Raw genomic sequence first — 18,892 nt, forward strand, 5'->3', positions numbered from 1 at the left:
AAGTTAAGTCATTTTCCCTAATCCCCTTGTTTACTCATTAATAATAATGTCCAGCTCATAAATGGGAACAATGAAATTTGCTCTCCCAAAGGTACTCACATAGATGCAAAGGGATCCACCCCAATCTGTTTTGTTTAAGGGAAGTGACCCGGGTGAGGATTACAGGCCTGTGGTCATAGGATTTTAGAGTGGAAGAATTCAGCAATTGTATGGATAGATTCATTTTAGGGTTGAGAAAATGAACTCCGTAAAGATGGGTTGGTTATCCAATCATCTATTTAGGCAGCATCTGAGTGAAAATAAGGCTAAAACTAGGAATAAGTCCATTATGATCTACTTTCTGCTAACTTTCCTAACTATAAAATGATTTGTCTTTGTATCTGAGTTATTGTGGAATTGTTCATCAATGGCTAAGATTACCAGACGTATATGTATATGACTCATCAAAAAATCAACAATTAAAATTTCAAACAAAAAATTCTTTGATTATCCCCTTCCCCAGCCACGTTATTGTGGTAATGGCATTATTCTGTGGAGTTCTAGTTCCAAAGAGAGCAGACTATCTCACTGTTTCTTATTCACTCACTATCACCACTGCTGCTGTCTCCCATAGGGTACCTTACAGTATACATGATTCTTGTCCTTTAGAATCCTAAGTTGACTATTGTCATTGGCTCTAGGACCTTTTATTTAGGTACTTCCACCATAAAGATCAATGGTTATTCTCTATTAATCATATTATAGGCCGGGCAGTGGTGGCCCATGCCTTTAATCCCAGCACTCGGGAGGCAGAGGCCAGCTGGTCTCTGTGAGTTCGAGGCCATCCTGGTTTACAGATCGAGTTCCAGAATAGGCTCCAAAGCAATCATATTATAGGCAAGCAAGCTGATTTGGGGAAGTCGAATGACCTTTCCATGCTTATATGGCTTTCCTACTAGGGAACAAACAGCTACTCTTCAAATTTGAGGATAACATGTCTGTGTAGTCAGCGAATAGCAGTCAATCCAGAAATAGAATAATCATCACCTTTCAAAATCCCTAATTCCATGAGTGGGACATCCATTTTTCTGTCTAATCTCACTTCATTTCTTCATTGTGCTTTGTAACATTTTGTTTTTTGTTTTTTTAATTTTATTTTCCAGTTTAAATTTAGATAAGAAACAAGGTTGCTTCACAAGTCAGTTCCAGGTCCCTCTCCCTTTCCCTCCCCTCCTCCCGTGCCCTCCCCCCAACCTCCACCCCATTATCCCCTCATTCCCCCAGGGAGGGTGAGGCCCTCCATGGGGGTGTCCATAGTCTGTCATTTCATATAGGGCAGGGCCTAGACCCTTCCCCAAGAGTTCAGGGTGAGAGTGCATCTCACATTGTTCTATGGGAGTCCAAAGTCCGTGTGTATACTTGGGATGGGTACTGATCTGCTGCCCAAGGCTCAATAGATTCCCTAGGCCTTCTCACTGACACCCAGATTCAGGGGGTCTTGCTCAGTCCCGTGCTGATTCCCAGGCTGATGCCTGGGATTCAAGAGTTAACCTTTGTCTGGTCAGCTGTTTCTGGGGGTTAAACCAGCCCAGTCTTAATCTCTTTGATCATCAGTCCTCCCTCTCTGTTACTGGCTTTCTTGAGTTCAGCTCAGTACTTAACCAAGGGAGTCAGCCTCTTCTTCGATCAGCCACTAAATGAAGTTTCTGTTTCCCAGACTCTCTGGCCATAGGATTGTAGGCTGGCACTCCCCAGATCTATGTCTAAAATCCATATATGAGAGAGTAACATTTTGTTAACAAACAATTTTCTGAGTGTTTTTTCCTTTCTGAATTTATAGTCAGTTTTCTCAAACCGTTTTTACATGCTTCAGAGTTGTGATTCTCATCTCTCTGTCTAAAATATGGTATCAAAGCTACTACTGTAAAAGCTTTGAGAGGAGTCAGGCATAGTGGCAGACATTTCTAATCAAGCACCCAGGAGACTAAAGCAAGAGGATTCAAACTGGCTGGTGTCCTGCACCACATGGCAAGGCCTTGTTTCCAAACATGTTTTTCAATGCTGTAAGTTTGTATATACTATTTAAGAATTTTCCTTCTATTGAGTTAGGTCTTTAGATATATGTTATTACTGTTAAAACAGAGGGTAGGTCTTGTAGAAAGCAACACAATTTCATGACCAGTATTTCAAACATGTAATCATCATGGCTTCAGTTTTCTCATTGTAACATTTGGGTAACAGTGAGTCTCAGAAGGACAGGAAAAAGTGGCTCTCATGCAGAGAGCACAGAACCTGATGCACGTAGCATCACGTAGATCTTGGTTTCTACTCCAGTCTCTAGCTTTCCTTTCCTTTCCTCCTAACACTTTTAAGTCACTTTGGGAACACAAAGACTTTTTTTCAAATAAGAAATCATATTTTATTAGGGCAAACATCTATGAAAACAGAGGAATGGAAAAATAAGTTAAAAAAGAAAATTAGCCACACAAAAATTATGATCTTTATATACCAATGTATGTTTGTGCTTGTTCCTAAATAAAAGAAGTGGATGAAATTCAAGTCATAAGGCTAGGGCCAGAAAGATAGCTCAGCAGTTAAGAACAATTGCTGCTCTTCCAGAGGGCCAGAGTTCAGTTCCCAATACCTGTATTAGACAGCTCACAACCACTGTAACTCTACTTCCTGTGGCCAGATATGACTGGCATGCTTGAATGTGATGATCCTCAACTCCATTTAAAAAAATCATAGTGGAAAATTATGTTAGCTACATGTAAAAGAGTAACAATTTTTATAATTTCAAATATATTAGCTTTGTAGGGCACCAAAATGAATAGCCCTTTTACAGGCAAATAAACTAGTTCATATTACCAAAGCAATGTGTAAAAGAAATGCAATGCCATCAAAATCTGCATGTAATTTTTATAGACACAGAAGGAACAACCCTCAAAGTCATAGGAAACCACAAATTACCTCAAATAAGGTAGAACAAATTTGGATATGTCACTATTGTCTTATGGTGAATCAGAAAACTATAGCAGTTAAAGCAGCCATGTCGATGGCCTAAAGATAAGCATAAAAACCAATAGATCAGAGCAAAACCAAAATTAATCCTTGTGTACATATAGTCAACTGACCTTCCACAAGTTTGCTATTTAAAACAATGGATGAAAACCATCATGCATGTCTCTGACCAGTCAGGACTTTTGTATGGTATTTTCCGGGGTATGTGGGAGCAGAAATGGGCACTATGTTAAAGCACTATGCTGGCTGAGGAAATAAATTTAATGCAAAAATTTTTGTTGCTATCACATGAACTTAAATGTCGTTTCTGTAGACTTTAGTTGCAATTTTAAGTGGTGGTAATTTTCAAGTCAGTGCCTACTACTGATGATTCTCTCTCTCTCTCTCTCTCTCTCTCTCTCTCTCTCTCTCTGTCTCTGTCTGTCTGTCTCTCTGTCTCTCTCTCTCAGAACTTGCTCTGTAGACCAGACCTGTCTTGAATTCACAGAGATCAGCCTGCCTCTGCCTCACTAGTGCTGTGATTGAGTCTGTCACCAATGCCCAGCCACTACTGATAATTCTAATGCCCTGAATTTCTCAGAAATACAATGAGTCAGGGAAGCCTGATCCTACTCCAAGACGGCAGCACAGCTCTGGCCAGGGAGCCAGTACTCTGGCACCAAAATGGTAACACAGCTTTCAGTGTTCCATCAACTGTTTCCTTCCTTCCTTCCTTCTTTCCTCCCTTCCTGTCTTCTTTCTTTCCTTGCTTCCTTCCTTCCATCCCTGCCTCCCCGCCTGCCTCTCTTCTTTTCTTGATGATTGAGAAACATTTCCTTTCCAATCAAGTCCATGACAGAGTCAGCCTACTGTTGAATGGACCTCTGTATCCACAGTACACGTGTGTGTTTCTGCAGTAACTCGTGAGTTGATATGGATATAGAACTGAGATCTGAGTCTTCTGAGCCCTAGCTAGCCAAGTGTCAATGATTATACAATCATTTCTTTCTAAGACAGAACATCTGTCTTCTTGCAAAGGAAAATGGCCAGCATCGGAAGCACCCTTCCTTCACTTGGTATGCTTTTGCATGCTTCAAGTTAGGAATCATAGGGTTTGCCTGAAATTATATAAAGGCTCATGAAGATAACACAATAATACTGAGAGGAAATGTTTTCCCTCCTAAATTGTAACTGCAGAGGAATATTTCCGAGTGGGGGTCAACTTCCAAGACACCAAGTGATGTGAAGCCTAGCCTAAGTGTAGTTATTGACATGTTTCTTTATTATTGGCAACATGAAAGGCACTGAGCAGAAATATTACTCTGCAGTTACAATTTAGTTTGCAAGCAACAACTATGTAGCTTGAAGTCATAGAATTTCAGAAGTCATTATGAGAGTGTCTCTCTTCATAGTTTCTGCCTGATTCTGTTCAGAAGAGGACACTTCCCTTGATAGACAATCTTGAACACTGGAGAATCTCTCAAAATCAACCTATAAGGGATCACCCCACCCCTTCTTCCTTGAGTCTTTAATATATCTTCATAAATACAGACCTCCCTTATTATCTGATTTCTGAAACCAACTTCTTACTCATGTAATTAACAACCATGTACTTCTCTAGGGTGGTGGGGTTTACATAGGGTTTATTCATACAGCATTCTTAGGAAACAGGACGTAAGGGGAACCTCTAGCTTTAGATCACTTTCCCCACTTTTATTAGCTGTGAACTTCTTGCTTATGATAGACACAGCTTAAATAATGCTATCACTACTAATAAAAGCTTTTTCAGGTGTTTTGTTCAGGTAAAATTTGAACTACTCCTATTAATCTTGGACATTAATTCTTTTTAAGTCACATTTAGGTCAATATGCCTACAAGTAGCTATAATGCTCAAAATACTATACAAGGGCTTTTTAGCGATGAAATTGTTAATCTGATTCTTGCCCACCAAATTCTACATCTAATCTTATCTAGAGAGCACATTTAAGATGATTCCCTTTATGGTTTTGTTTTTTTCATTGGATTCAATTTGTCCTGGAGCTGACTTTTAACTCTCTTCCTTAGCAAATAATAAATGTTTCTGATTAATTCTCTCCTAATAGCTAGTTATAACTAAGTCCTTGTTTCTGCCCTTTTTAAGTAGATGAGACTGCCAGAAAGTAGAGAAAGGATTGTATTTCTCCAGTGTCATAGTGGTTGGCATACTCAACCAAATGCCAGGCAATTGGTTAGCTTCCTTGTACTGAAGTCTCAAGTCCTCTCTGACTAATCATAAAACGTATGCATCATAATAAGATGCATTGATGGCCTCTGAGATCACACAACAAACTTAAAGATTAATACCCTATTCAAAATGTTGCAAAGATATTGCTCATTCTTTAAATACTAATGACAGAAATGTTTTTGCATGATTATCTTATACCCCCTCTTCCTGAACACCCAAGCTTGAGATGATTCTATCTTTCCATTCATCCATCTTTCTCATCATCCTTCTCAGCTTGGACTTTTTGAGTTTCCCAAACATACAGCTATCTAAACCAGTGTTCTTGCGATGTCACTCTAAATATGCCAGGTTAGCAAGGGAAGTGAGCCCAAGGGAACACACTTTTGCCCTAAAGGACAGGTGAGACAATGGCTAGGGACTTTGCTACATACTTTTATTTTGCCCTCCTACGATTATTGAACATTTCTTCTTTGCTTCTCCAGTATTAGGAAGGGAACTCTCAAAAATATATTTTATTTTAATGTTGAATAATTGTACTTAGTTAAAAAGTCTGGCTTAGTGTTGCTTAGAAGAGAGTGTATTTAATCCATCCCTGCTCATACATTGACTCATTCCTTTATTCACACATCTTCTGATTTTAAAATTTATGCGTTGGTTGCACACACCTTTAATCTCAGAACTTGGGAGGCAGAGGCAGGCAGATCTCTGTGAGTTTGAAACCAGCCTGGTCTATCCACTGAACGAGTCCCAGGACAGGCTCCAAAGCAATATGGAGAAACCCTGTCTCAAAAAAACAAACAAAATTTAATGCTTCTGTTTCAATATATTCCTTCAACTATTTGGGGTCCTATACAGTAATCACTTCATAGGTGAAGAAACTTAGGCTCAATTAACTAAATAGCTTTATGTTAGGATTAATTATTTACTCTAATTTATTGATTATATTACATTGTATTTTTCGAGTTTTCAAAACCGAGGACCAAATGGCTTTATCAGTCCCTTTGTGCAAATTGTTAGAGCCTCTAACATGTTTTTCTAAACAGTTTGTATATTTTCACAGCCCATTGCTTTGTGCAACATAAAGGACAAAAACATGATTTTATTATTATTTTTGAAGTATATTTTGAGTGTTAATCATGTGCTATTTCAACTAGATACATTCCCTGGAAATTTGAAAACTAAAATTAGAAATGAGAGCAACTAGAAATGGCCTATGTAGAGAGCAGCTCAGAGAAGATGGGTGGAAGTATAAATATTAGAATTATCTGACCATTTTAAGGTCACTTTAGTCATATTCTGAGACTTCAAATATTGGTTCGTCATTTTTCTGACACATTTGATTCACTGTCTTTTCAATTTATTCCAGTTTTTCTATGAACATGGATATAAACAGGTATATCAATGTGCGTGCATGTTTAGAGAGAGGGAGAGAGATAAGCCTAGATATGAAGGATTGTTAGAGCAGAAATCTGCATCCAGATACATTCTCAGGCTACCAGGTTTTAAGATACACTGAATCAAGGCAGATAATTTTTAAAGTATGTTTTTGAAACAAAATAGCCCACTTGAGAATATGGAGACACTCTTGAGTTTCTTTCTTGTTAGTTACAAAAGGGGAACATGCCCCACCTCTTTTGGGGATGACTTATGCATCTATTTGACTTTAAAAGATGTATGAGTATACAGATGAATTTTTATTATATTAGCACTAGAGAGTGAACCTAAGGTCTCAAACATACTGAGCATGCACTCTTACACTGAGCTACAACCAAAGCTGTTGGATGGATGAATTATTTCCTTTATGTGGGTGGGTGTTTATGAATGTGTGCTAATATTCTAAACTGTATTTCATGCACTGGGAATAATCAGAACCAACAGAACCCTGTCCTTGTGGTTCTTGCCCTCTTACAGAGACTGTTTCTTCCATAGGTAGCACAAAAGGGGGGTGTTGTGACACCTTCAGTCCACCTAGGAAGGAAGACAGTCATGTATGTGCCAGAGCAATGTACAGTATTTAGTAATAGGAATGAAGGAAATAGAAACTTCAGAGGACACTGTCATAACCAAGACTGGTAAACAAAACAAAACAAAACAAAACAAAACCAAGCTATCACTTTAGCTTTCCAACCCAGAGGAGGTAAAACCAGAGCAGAGAAGAGTGTAGAATGCTTGTGCAACTCTGTCTACCATACAGTGATCCCTTAAAATTATCCTTAAGACTGTGATAAAGGCCAGTCCATGCAAGAATGTTAGGAATTCCTATTGTTCTCCTCTGTGTGGTTATAATTAGAGCAGTGTAGACATCAAGGTTGGCAGGCCTGAGTGTATCTCCTAGATTTTTATTGTGTGAGATTGGGAAGTCATTCTACTAAGTGTCCATTTATGAAATTAGGTTACAAGTACATCCTTAATTTTAGTTACACGTTTCTTGAGTCATTGTAAGAAAACACGTGAAAGATCGGTGTTCAGCAGTAAATAATAAGAGTAGCTGGGTAGAAGTTTCTTTTAGTGAGAAAATACATGGAAGATCAGTGTTCAGCAGTAAATAACAATGGTAGCCAGGTGTTGTGGTGCATACCTTTAATTCCAGCACTTGAGCGGTAGAGTCAGGCAGATCTCTGAGTTCCAGGCCAGCCTTGTCTAGAGAGTAAATTCTGGGACAACCAGGGATATACAGAGGAACCCTGTCTCAAGAAAAAAAAAGAAAGAAAGAAAGGAATGAAGGAAGGAAGGAAGGCAGAAAGGAAGGAAGGAAAAGAAAGACGGGAGGACAGGCAGATGGATGGACTATGGGGGTAACAAGTGGCAATTATATTCTTAATTGTGAAATTCATTGCATGACTTTACTTGTTAATGACATTCTATTTTTATTGCATTACAATGCTAGTGCATTCTATGGTAAGCCAAAACCACATTGAGATACACAGATTAATAGAAACGGGATAATAATTACACAAGAGCTAGCCAATAAGAAGCTTGAGCCATTGTCCAAACAGTTTATAATTAATGTAAGTCTCTTCAAACTCTTAGCTGTGTGTCCTAAGTTAAGCAACTTAACCTTTCTGTGTCCAGTTTCTTCATCGTGACAAGCCACCTAGGAGGAATGCTATATGGACTTGGTATGTCGGTAATTGTGATGTACTTAGAGGTGCTTGAGAAACGTAATGCTAATATTTCTCATCAAAACAGACATGATTCAAAACTAGAACCTTTCTCCTTTTAAGCAACAAAGACACTTTGTTTGTCATAAATAGAAATGACAGCTATCCTTTTCCTGTTTTGAGAGACATGCGCATGCAAAGGGTAATTCCGTTGTTGAACTGTCAAATAAAAAAAAAAAACAAGAATGAACTTGCTACAGAAAGGAATTCACAAGTTATTAGAAATGGCTTGTTTACATTGCTTCTGCCAGCCTACTTTAATTCACCATCTGACAGAGTGAAGGAGCTTCTAGTACAGGGACTGTGCAGGGCAAATGGTTGGAGACAAGATCTCCCACCCTGTAAACCTGCTGTGGTTAAGACCAACTTGCCTATATTTGTCAACTTTGAGTCAAAGGCCTAATCTCCCAGAAGGGTGGTGGATGTACAGAGGTGGGTCTGCTTGTGTTTCCAACAGACAAGGACAGTGACACTGTTTTCCTGATGAACATTATGTCTGTCATTGCAAGGTTAATCACTCACTCCATGCAGATTTCCAGTCTCCATTAAACACCTTATGAACAGGAATGAGTGATGATGTGTGTGAATCACACAGTATAGTTTCTTGTTCTGAGAGGTCTGCATTTAATAGCAGGGGCTTGATTTAGGTTGGTATCTAAAGGGTGGCATTCTCTTTCTCACTCTGGACATCACTGTCACAGCCTGTGGTATTCTGTGACCTTGGTTTGATTTTGTGTGTGTCAATCTCATCTACTTGTGCTGCATCTGTGGTTCAGATAGGTTGACTAAATGATTCACTAGCTTACTTAAAATGGATGATATACCAGCACTTGGGAGGCAGAGGCAGGCATATCTTTGAATTCGAGGCCAGCCTGGTCTACAGAGTGATTTCCAGGACAGTCATGGCTACAAAGAGAAATGTGACTTGAAGAAGCAAAACCAAACCAAAAAAAAAAAAAAAAAGAAAAGAAAACAGAAAAAAAAGTAAGCACCCAAAATGAAGATAGTGGCATGGACTTTAAGCTTGTTGGTAGCAAGGGAATTGTAAAAGTATATGGAATTCCCCTGAGTTACTGATGCCTATCCTAAATACCAGGTGCACTCAATACAGTGTTTAAAGTGGATGTGTGAGGTAATCCTAGTTCGATTTGGTAGCTGGAAGATTTGGCCTGTGAGCAAGCCAAAGACAATTAAATCTCTGTATATTTTTTATTTTAAAATATGGAGATGACTAATGCTGCCTATATTTTGTTTGACTGGAGGTAAGAGATGTAAATATAACTATGTAAGAATTCTTCTGATGTGTATTTGGCAACTTTCTCCAAACTAAAACTTTTCCTACTCGTAATGTCTTGACATTCTTCATTAATCCTAAGAAAGATAGGAGAAAAATTGAGATTTGTATAGCTCTGAGATATCACAACCATCAGCAGGTTGGTTTATCTTCCCGCCCACAAATGCAGAGTTATTGGCTATATCCTGGGAAGCACTAGAGAGGGGTAATAATTCAGTGAACCAGATAGGAAAGCTTTGAGTTGATTCATAAAAGCCTAATATACATATTTCTTCTGAATTCAACCTCCATCAACCCAGGACCTAGGTTTTTCAGATTTCACTGTATCTATTTTTTCCTCCTGGGGAAGCAAATCAGATGGTAGTGTTAAGGAAACATGAGGACCAAATAGTTAAAACAATGCATGGACAGTCAGGGAAGTGCAAGAGAGAATGTCAAGTCTTTGTCATTTCATCAAAATCCAAACATCCCATTCTTTTAATAGAGATCTAAGACAGGACTTGTGTGTATCTCAGAGATCTGAGATTGAAAAGGTTTTTAGTCTTTACATGCCAAAACTGATGATGGCACCTCAAGACAGGAGGACTTCAAATAGCAAGAGATGATTTTTCATTTCTTATTCCACAGTTCACCTTTGTTTCTAGGTGAATTTCCTCTCTATCCAACATCCGGACTGTCCACTGCCTATAAAAAAGTAAAGATTTGAGAACACATTTCTCTTTAGCCATTGATGAAATAAAGGGGCAGAGGGCTGCAGTTTTGGAGGGATGTAACTGATTTTGAGAGTCTTGCAGTATTCTTCCAATATTATCTGCATGTATTGCATGTGTACAGTAAACAGTTACATTTTGAGATCCGGAGGAGCTTTTAAGAATTCCAATATATATGCTTCAATTATAGAGATTTCTACTTCATATTCCCAGAGCCTCCCCTCAGGAATCTGCATCTTTAGAGCCAACATCTCAGGTGAATCACAATTATGGGGCTTTCAAAACACCACCATCAACTCTGTCATTCATTTGGTGTTTTTCTGTTGTCAAAATGCTTACATATGTACATTCTGTTCCATGAAGTAGATGGGGGCAATTATCTTCATTGTGAGGACGAAAGGAACCAAGTTGAGTTGATTTCCTTAGTTCCTCATTATACATAGCTGCCTTCTTGTTCATGATTGAGATTTCCCTTACCTGACCTTTTACTGTTTGGGTGTTGATTTGCAAAAGACAGGGTCCTCCCCAGAGCCAGCCAGTACTATCTGTGCCTGCCTTGCTGAAAAATGAAACAAGTCTTCCTGGAGCCAAGGAAAGAAAATGATTTTATTTGTGGAAATTGAATACTTCCCTAATTGACTGTGTTGCCAATTGATTTCAAGCAATCCCTTCTGTCTTGTCAGATGTACTTTGGAGTGGGTATCCTTTTCACCTGTCTTGATCTGTGCTGCTCAAATTCCAGGAATGAATCTATCATCCCCATTCAACCAAAGTGAGCTGCTGCCAGGACTGTGTGCTCTCCCCATTAACCCTTGGAAGCCCCTCCTCCTATACCTTGCCTACTGAATACTCCTTTCAACTGTCTGCCACATCAGTCCCTATCTGCCCATCTTTGCTTTGCACAGCCAGCAGTCAGGACGATCTCTGCCTAGTGTTGGATTGCAGACACACACCTTTGTTCTTCTTATGGCCCAAGTAAATCTGAGGTAGTCCAGCAGATTTGAACTTACATTTAGACAATCCCTGGGTCCCTCCAAGGCTGGGCCCATTTTCAGCAGTGTTCTGGGCTGATGTCTTCTCCCAACCTCTTAGAAAATTTCTGTCTCCGCTTTCAAATCACCCATTGGAGAGTGGTGCTATTTGAAGACTAGTTGGAGAGACAATGCAAACACGACTAAGGGGCGCTCCCAGACAGAACATAGCCTGAATCAAGGCTGAATAAAGGTTTCCAGGATCTCTAATGCTGTGTTTCCTTGGATGACTCCAGTCTATCGGGAGCAGGGCGAGCATTTCTGGAGACAAGATTGCACACCAGTGCTGTTGTTGGCCGTCCTAGTTCACATCAATCTATCATACCACTTCTGTTCACCCTCAAGGCAGGTTGCCTACTGAGACCTTTCTAGGCATTGGATCTGCTTTGTAGCTTTCCGGACAGAAACAAGAAATCTAGGTTCCAAAGAGATGGAACACAGTTTGCTGTTCCAAAATGTGGCAGGGGCAGAGGGGGCATGCAATATGGGTGACCAGGAGGTCATTGCTATTTTCTCCAATGTCTACTTCCTTCTTGAAGGAAGCATGCTACATGCTTCTGGTCACTAGAGAGAGGGCAGGTTGCATCTCCCTACTCTCTGCACCATCCCCTTCTTTAGTCACCTAGGGTTCTTCAACAAGCCCATAGATGCCTGTGTTTGTGTTTTTCTCTTGGAGGAGAGACAGGACACAGCAGACCCAGGCTGCAGTTCCCTCACTCTGCCTCTGAGAATTTCTCATCCAAACCTCAATCACGTAGGATTGCGTAGAGAGGAGAAAAGGGGAGAGACAGAAGACAGAAAGGGGGAGAAGGGTGTTTTGTGGGTGTGGGGGGTAGTCTGGGAGCAGAGGGCGCGAGAAAAGGGAGCAGGACCCAAGCGCCGCGCTTTCCAGCGCTCCGCCAGCCCAGCCCCCAACTCAGTCCCACCAGGACGTTTTCCTGGTCTCCAAGAGCAGGAGCAACTCGTTCTCCTAGTCCCACTCGCAGTCTCGGCGGCTGTCGCCTCTACCGGGAGTTTCCTGCGGAGCTAGCACTCGGGCGGAGATAGCCCGCGGCAGCGCCCAGGAGCCTCTGCTCATGAATGGGACTCCGCCCTGAGCGCCCCCTCCCGGTCCAGGGGAGGCGGCGGGGGGCGCTCCGCGATCCCGCGGCTCCCAGCCGCCACCAGCGCAGCAAGTTGGGCGAGTTGGTGGCCGCCTGCACCTGCCTGCTGTCCCCGGCCCTTGAGTCCGCTCCCGGCCGGGGGAGCCCAGTTGGCACGCGCGGCCGCCTCCCGCCGCTGCCCAAGGAGGCCTAGGGACTCTGCCTGCTCCGGGGCGCCAGACCATGGTGGGCAGCTGCGACCCGGAGCCGCAGCCGCCGCGAGCCAACGTCGCCCTCAACCAGCCCCCACCCCACCCGAGCGGACACGCGGGGGCTCGCAGCGCGCGGTCACTTCCTTCCACGGTCGGGATGGGCAGCGCGGGACCGAGCAAGCGGCCCAGCGTCGGCCGGGTAACCCCTATCTAACTGAGCTGCGGCCAGGAGCTGCCGCTGGGGCGTGCAAGCCTGGGGTCTGTGCAGCGCGGCGATGACCTGATCCCGAGCCCGCCAGGGCGCCCGTCCCTTGCTGCCCGGCTAGCTCGCAGCCTGTGCAGAGACCGGCTCGGTGCGGCGGCCCGGGCGCACGGTGGCGGGGAGCTCCGGTGCAAGGCGTGTGGGCGCCGAGCTTAGGAGGACACCTTCGGCAGCTCTGCCTTTGGAGGGGCTTCTCTAAACTACTGAGTCATTCCAGATTTAGGATTCCCTAAATAATCACCAACTGTGCCCGTCTCGTGCCGGAACGCAGGCAGAGAGAGCGAGAGCTCCCGCTCTCGGGACCCCGCGGATCCCCAGGGTGCTTGGCCCTCGAGGATCTCCCTCCCTCCCGCTAGTCCTCCCCCTCCCTCGTCTCCCGCTTTCTTTGCAGTGCTGCTGGAGGAGAGGTGCACTCGCTGCAGCTGGAAACAGCTGCCCCCGCCCCGCGCCCCTACCCGAGTCTAGCTAACCGCTCCCACTTCTCGCCTCTTGGAATTCCAGAAGTGGAGAGGCCGTCCCCTGGAGAACCGCAGCCGGTGCGATGCATTCCATAGACTTCACCCAGCTGGGACGAACCTCCTAATCTCCAGAACCGCGGGCCACAGGGAGTTGAATTGCTGCCTTCTTCTCTTCTCTTCTCTGTCGCGGTTGGTGGTTCGTTTTCTAAAGGAAGGTTTTATTCACTTTTTAGTTTTTTCTTTTCTTTTCTTTTTTTCTTAAGCCGGGGGCACGCTTCTCGCCTCGGTCCAGACTGCCTTGTAAACGGGTTTTCTATGTATGTATGTGTAGGCATACTTTGGACACCTTACAACGCTTGCGCCTCTCCAACCCGGGCACGGATTGCTATTTTGGACATCTTTTCCCCCTTTCCACTTGGTACCCTGAACGCAGTGTGACCAAACTCCTCACTGCCCTTTGGACGTGGATCGCCTTGGGGGGGGGTGCAAGTTTGGGGTACAAACGTCTACTTCGCGAGAAGGCCTGGGACCGCCCCGCCCCCGCCGCCAGTGGTTGGGGAAGTTTACATCTGGATTTTCACACGTTCTGTTGCCACTGCCCAGACTCTGACTAACCTTGTGGGCTCCAGGTTTTCGATACTGCAACCTCCTCAAATATTAGCACTGCCTCCCCGCGCCTGCACTCTCCCTCCAGGCCCCCGAGAGCTCCTTCCCTCATCCCGGCTGAGCAGGAAACCAAGGGCTCAGTGGAGCCAGGGGCCTGGGGCCCGCGCTGAGCAGCTATGGCTGCGGCGATAGCCAGCTCCTTGATCCGGCAGAAGCGGCAGGCGAGGGAGTCCAACAGCGACCGGGTGTCGGCCTCCAAACGCCGCTCCAGCCCCAGCAAAGACGGGCGCTCCCTGTGCGAAAGGCACGTCCTCGGGGTGTTCAGCAAAGTGCGCTTCTGCAGCGGCCGCAAGAGGCCGGTGAGGCGGAGACCAGGTCAGTAGTGGCTGGAACAGTGGGCTCCCCACAGGTCGACACCCCCTATCCTGTTTCTTAAAAGCTTCTGGGAATTGCTCATGGAAGGGAACCAGAATTCCTTTCTTCCATGCTGGCCCACCCTCTTTCAACAACCTTGTGCTAGTTTGTCCCATATTCGGCAAACACTTTCTGCTTTCATCAGTCCACAGTTTGACTAGTGCGAGGACCACTTGTATAGATGCACCTAGGTTCCGAAATCTTGTAGTGTCCTGGAGGGCAGTGACTGGTTTGTTCATTAATTCATTTATTTGTTTATTTATCGCCTATTGTTCTATCCATCCATCCATCTACCTATAGAGTAATCATATGGTGAACTCGAATATGAGTAAAGTTCTTTATATTTATCACAACTACACACAGCAGAGAATTATGAATTATAATGGATACCTGATGAACTTAACATTATTTTGATTTTCTCTGCCTTCAACAAGCATACGGTATTTTGCCTTTTCTCACGTGTGCTCACATGGTTCTTTCTAATTAGGGCCCCTTTCCAACCAGTTGATAGTGAACCACGGACTCTTCTTACAAACTTTCTGTCCAGTTACCTTTCTCTGCACACTAACATTTTTGAGAAATAAAGACAGCAACGTGATATCTGCAGTTTGGTCTCAGGAAGCATAAAGAAAAGTTGACTTCTCAGACATTTCTATGGCACGACCTTTCTGAAGCTTACTCTGCTTCTACAGCCTTGGGTCCAAATGTTTCCTCATATGCCTCTATTTACAGGGGGAAAACGGAATACCTTAAGTGTTTAGGAGATCAGTCCCACCCTAAGCCAGGACAGTGTTAGGAGACCAAAAGGAAAGTACCACAGTGGGTGCTTTCCCAAGGCTTTGGGTGTGGCCACAGAATCAGTTGCCATCTACATCACCCTCAGTGTTGATAACTGAAGGAGGGATAGATGGGCTGAACAGGGATCCTGCCCTGTGATGAGGTGACTACGTTATCCTGTTAGCAACTCTGACTTCCACATTCTCTTGAGCTCTGCAAATGAAGTGTGTAGGTTAGATTCAAAGTGGGGCTCAGAATAAGTCAAGACTTGGAGAGTAAGCTTTGGGAGGGTGGGTACTTTGTTTCTCATCGACTTGTCATGACATCCGTCACTCCATGTGTGTCTCATTTTCACACTCTCTGATGGCTGTAGTAAAGCAGCAGATTTCAAGAGTAAGCAAAATTGGTGACAGTTCCATCTCAGCAGCTGCCCAAGTCTTTCCTTCTTACGTGCAGTTAATATGGCCTGTAGGTTTGGTAGAGAGAAGACTGAAGAGGAAAACAGAATTATCTCTGCATATTGAATATTTCATTTAGAAGGACAGTATAAATCGTTTTTTTGTTGTGCAGGGTTCCTTGGGGATCTCCCTTTCTCGGGGCGTATGTGGTCTGCGAAGGACTTCAAGGCTCTGAACCCAATGTGACTCACAGTCTCAGTCTGTGGAGTGGGAGCTGCACTGTGGTTGGGATACTTATGTGATATTTATGAGGCGATTTTACACAGCCTTCTCAGCTAACAAGATAATAAAAGTAATAAGTTGGTCATAACTGTGAATGGATGAGATAAACTCACTTATCTTTATGAAAGTTGATTTCTAGATGACCAGTAGTTTACATGGTTTCAGTCTTGGGAAGGAAGGATTGTGTATTGTTTCCTGAGGCCATTTCCTTAATGTTGTATTATAAATTAGGGGATTCTCTGGGCTTGTTGTTTCCCTTGGTGCTTATTTAATCTGCTTCTCTTGTTTACAAACTGTGTACTCATCCCGAGGAACCTGACTGGTGACTTCCTTTAGTTCAAATGTCACATGATAATCTAGAGGAAAGATGGTGGGATCCCTAGTATAAAGCATTCGTAGTACAAGAACACCAGGAGTGACTTTGTACATCAAAGACTTCAGATTGTTGCAAAGCCTACTGAGCTCTGAAGAACAGATGTGTGTGTGTGTGTGTGTGTGTGTGTGTGTGTGTGTGTGTGTGTGTGTAAGAGCTTTTGGGGAAAATGATAGTTGTACCATCAGTGTTACTAACAAAGCCAAACAGTTATTCCGTTGATTTTATGTCAGCAACCATGATTCACATAGCATGAGATGAGACTATTTATAGAGAGGTAGCACCTTCCACATTTCAATTCCACAGAGGGTTCTTTAATGGATCTGGGGGAAGTTGCTCAACACCCAAGGAGGGGGATCTGTTTTCCATTTTATAAGTACTTTGATCTCACAGTCACCTAATATTTGAGCTCTTTTTCAAAACCACTCATGCTCCAAGGCACAGCCTTCTGAACTGCAAACTGAGTCATAAATGGGAAAGTGGTGAAGGGAGAAAAAACCTGCCTTAGTAAGGAATTTCCACCAGGTAGATTCACACTCCAGGGGGCAGACTTTCTAGGCCAGTTCAGCTGAGGCACTGAGCCTAAACTGGGTATTTAATGGGAAAGGGCATGGCTATAGTGATGGCAGGGCAGGCAGAGTGAGCACCTCTCATTCTCTTTTCTAAGCACACCAAGTTCAAGTCTGAAAAAGAGCTGAAGCCTCACAAACATATAGAAAGCATCATGACACAAGGCTCTGTTTTTAAAAGCTCAGAAACACAAAATGAAGACATGGGACCTGGTAAGGTTGAGCATTACGGGGCCTAGCATGCCTCTGTGTTTTGTGAGTCCTCTCTGGAACAAAGTGTGCTGCTGTACTCTGGGATTGGGCAGCAAAATCCTGATTGGAGAAATGACAAATCCAAATCCATTTTTATTTTTTAATCTGTGATATCAAACAACGGTAGTATGGGAAAATTTGGATTAGAAGCAAATTTACTCCATTTTTTTCTCTCTCTATTTGCAGTCTAATAGAAAAAAGTAGCAAGAGATATGGGTGTGTTCTGTCAACTACTAGAAATACTTTTGTATTTTTTAGCTGTTAGACATTGGTAGTAACAGTAGGATTATCCATATTATTTGGCAATTGGAATACATAGCATAGAGGAGGTCACTCTTAGTAAGAGCTAGCAAAGTCAATTACGGTTCCAAAACCACCATCACCTATGGCCAGCATGCATCACTGAAATAGAAGTTACAGTGAAACCCAGTAACTAGCACAGGTCTTGTTAACAACTTAGTCACTGTGTGGGTTGTAGTTCTTTGAAAATGAAATGTTGGAGACCCTGAACTGCCTTGCTGTCTGGGGCTATTGAACCATGAAAAAGCCTTTAGAACATTTCTGTTTTCTCACTTTCTAATAGAGCGGTCTGATGGTCACTATCTGAGACATTCCTTTTGTGTGGAGTACCTGCATGAGCCATGCTTGCTTAAAAGTGGCTACTGCTTAATTTACTGCACTTCAGCTTTTAGTCCACCCACATACATGGGCTATTATGTCCAACACTTGTTTTATTTTCAAGTCAGTCTCAAACATGTCACATGTGACTCAACCATTAAGACAAGGAAGTTACTGGCAGAGTTACTGTCTGTCAGAGTAGACGAGACACTTGGGAGTTATCCAGGGTCACCTCTCACTGTGCAGATGAGATCCTCTCTGGAAAGTACGGCATAACCAGATAAGTCTAAAGTCCGTGTGGCTTAAGTCACATTTGTGTATTTTGCTTTTATTATTCCTTCTCTGTATAATTTAGTCCCTTCTCTTAAGCTATTAAAATCACCAATGAGGCAAAGTCTGTCACCTAAAACATATGAAAAACTTTCCTAATTAAAACTCTCTGCTCTCTATACCGTTTCCCTTTTAAAGATGTTGTGGTGTAATTACAACTATAATAAACCAAATCAGAGAAGTGACTGTAATTTTACCACATTTTCTTTCCTATTTTTCTGAGGCTTTCTTTCTCTCATAAAACTATAGTTGTTTATAATACTTCAGTGTTCTTCCAGCTTCCTTTGGCAGATGTTTAAAATAGCATGTAGCAGCATACTCATTCAGCATGTTACTATCAAACTTGCCAAAAGGTCTAAAAATATCCTTTAATGTGAAGGAAGAAAGCCTCACACAAAAAAAATAAAGTCTTTAAGAGTATGTACACAAGAGGCCGAAAGAATGCTTACTCCTGGGGTCTATGGAATGGAAAGTAGTCTTTTATTTGTTTGTTTGTGTTTGTTTTTCAAAATGAAGTACTCATAGCCTGACACGTGAGATTCTACATTGATAGTAAATACCTTTATTGCATTCTTTCTTTTAAATGATTTATGTCTGAAGTACAAAACCAGTCTAATCAGATGATATTTGGTTTTATGTTTGTTAAAAACATGCCACCACCCAGCCACTAACCCCAGTAAGCCAAGTTTTTATCGAGCAAACATCTTCCAGTTTAAAGTGACATTTACTGTTTTGAAAATCCCATTTCTCTGCAGCAGGGCATTCTCACTAGCAGTTGATAGCCCCACTGTAAGGCCATTGTAAAACAGTAGTTGCTGTGATCTCTTTATTTCTTCCCATCCCACAGAGATCTCATCAAG

General features: G+C 42.7%; 1 protein-coding gene across 4 annotated transcripts in view; it reads left to right on the forward strand.

Annotated features, from left to right (window-relative positions):
- Positions 1-18,892, forward strand: part of Fgf12 (fibroblast growth factor 12) — a 515,142-nt gene that overhangs the window by 246,418 nt on the left and 249,832 nt on the right. Inside the window, exon 1 of one of the 4 annotated variants that reach the window (XM_005071588.4) lies at positions 12,634-14,394. The exons of the other annotated variants lie outside the window; for them this stretch is intronic. Coding sequence (XP_005071645.1) covers positions 14,196-14,394 — 199 coding nt within the window. The 5' untranslated portion in view covers positions 12,634-14,195. Of the gene's footprint in view, positions 1-12,633; positions 14,395-18,892 lie in introns of those variants that run through there. 4 annotated transcript variants of the gene reach the window in all.

This window comes from Mesocricetus auratus, unplaced genomic scaffold (genome assembly GCF_017639785.1).
Source record: "Mesocricetus auratus isolate SY011 unplaced genomic scaffold, BCM_Maur_2.0 Super-Scaffold_100008, whole genome shotgun sequence".
NCBI lineage: Eukaryota > Metazoa > Chordata > Mammalia > Rodentia > Cricetidae > Mesocricetus > Mesocricetus auratus.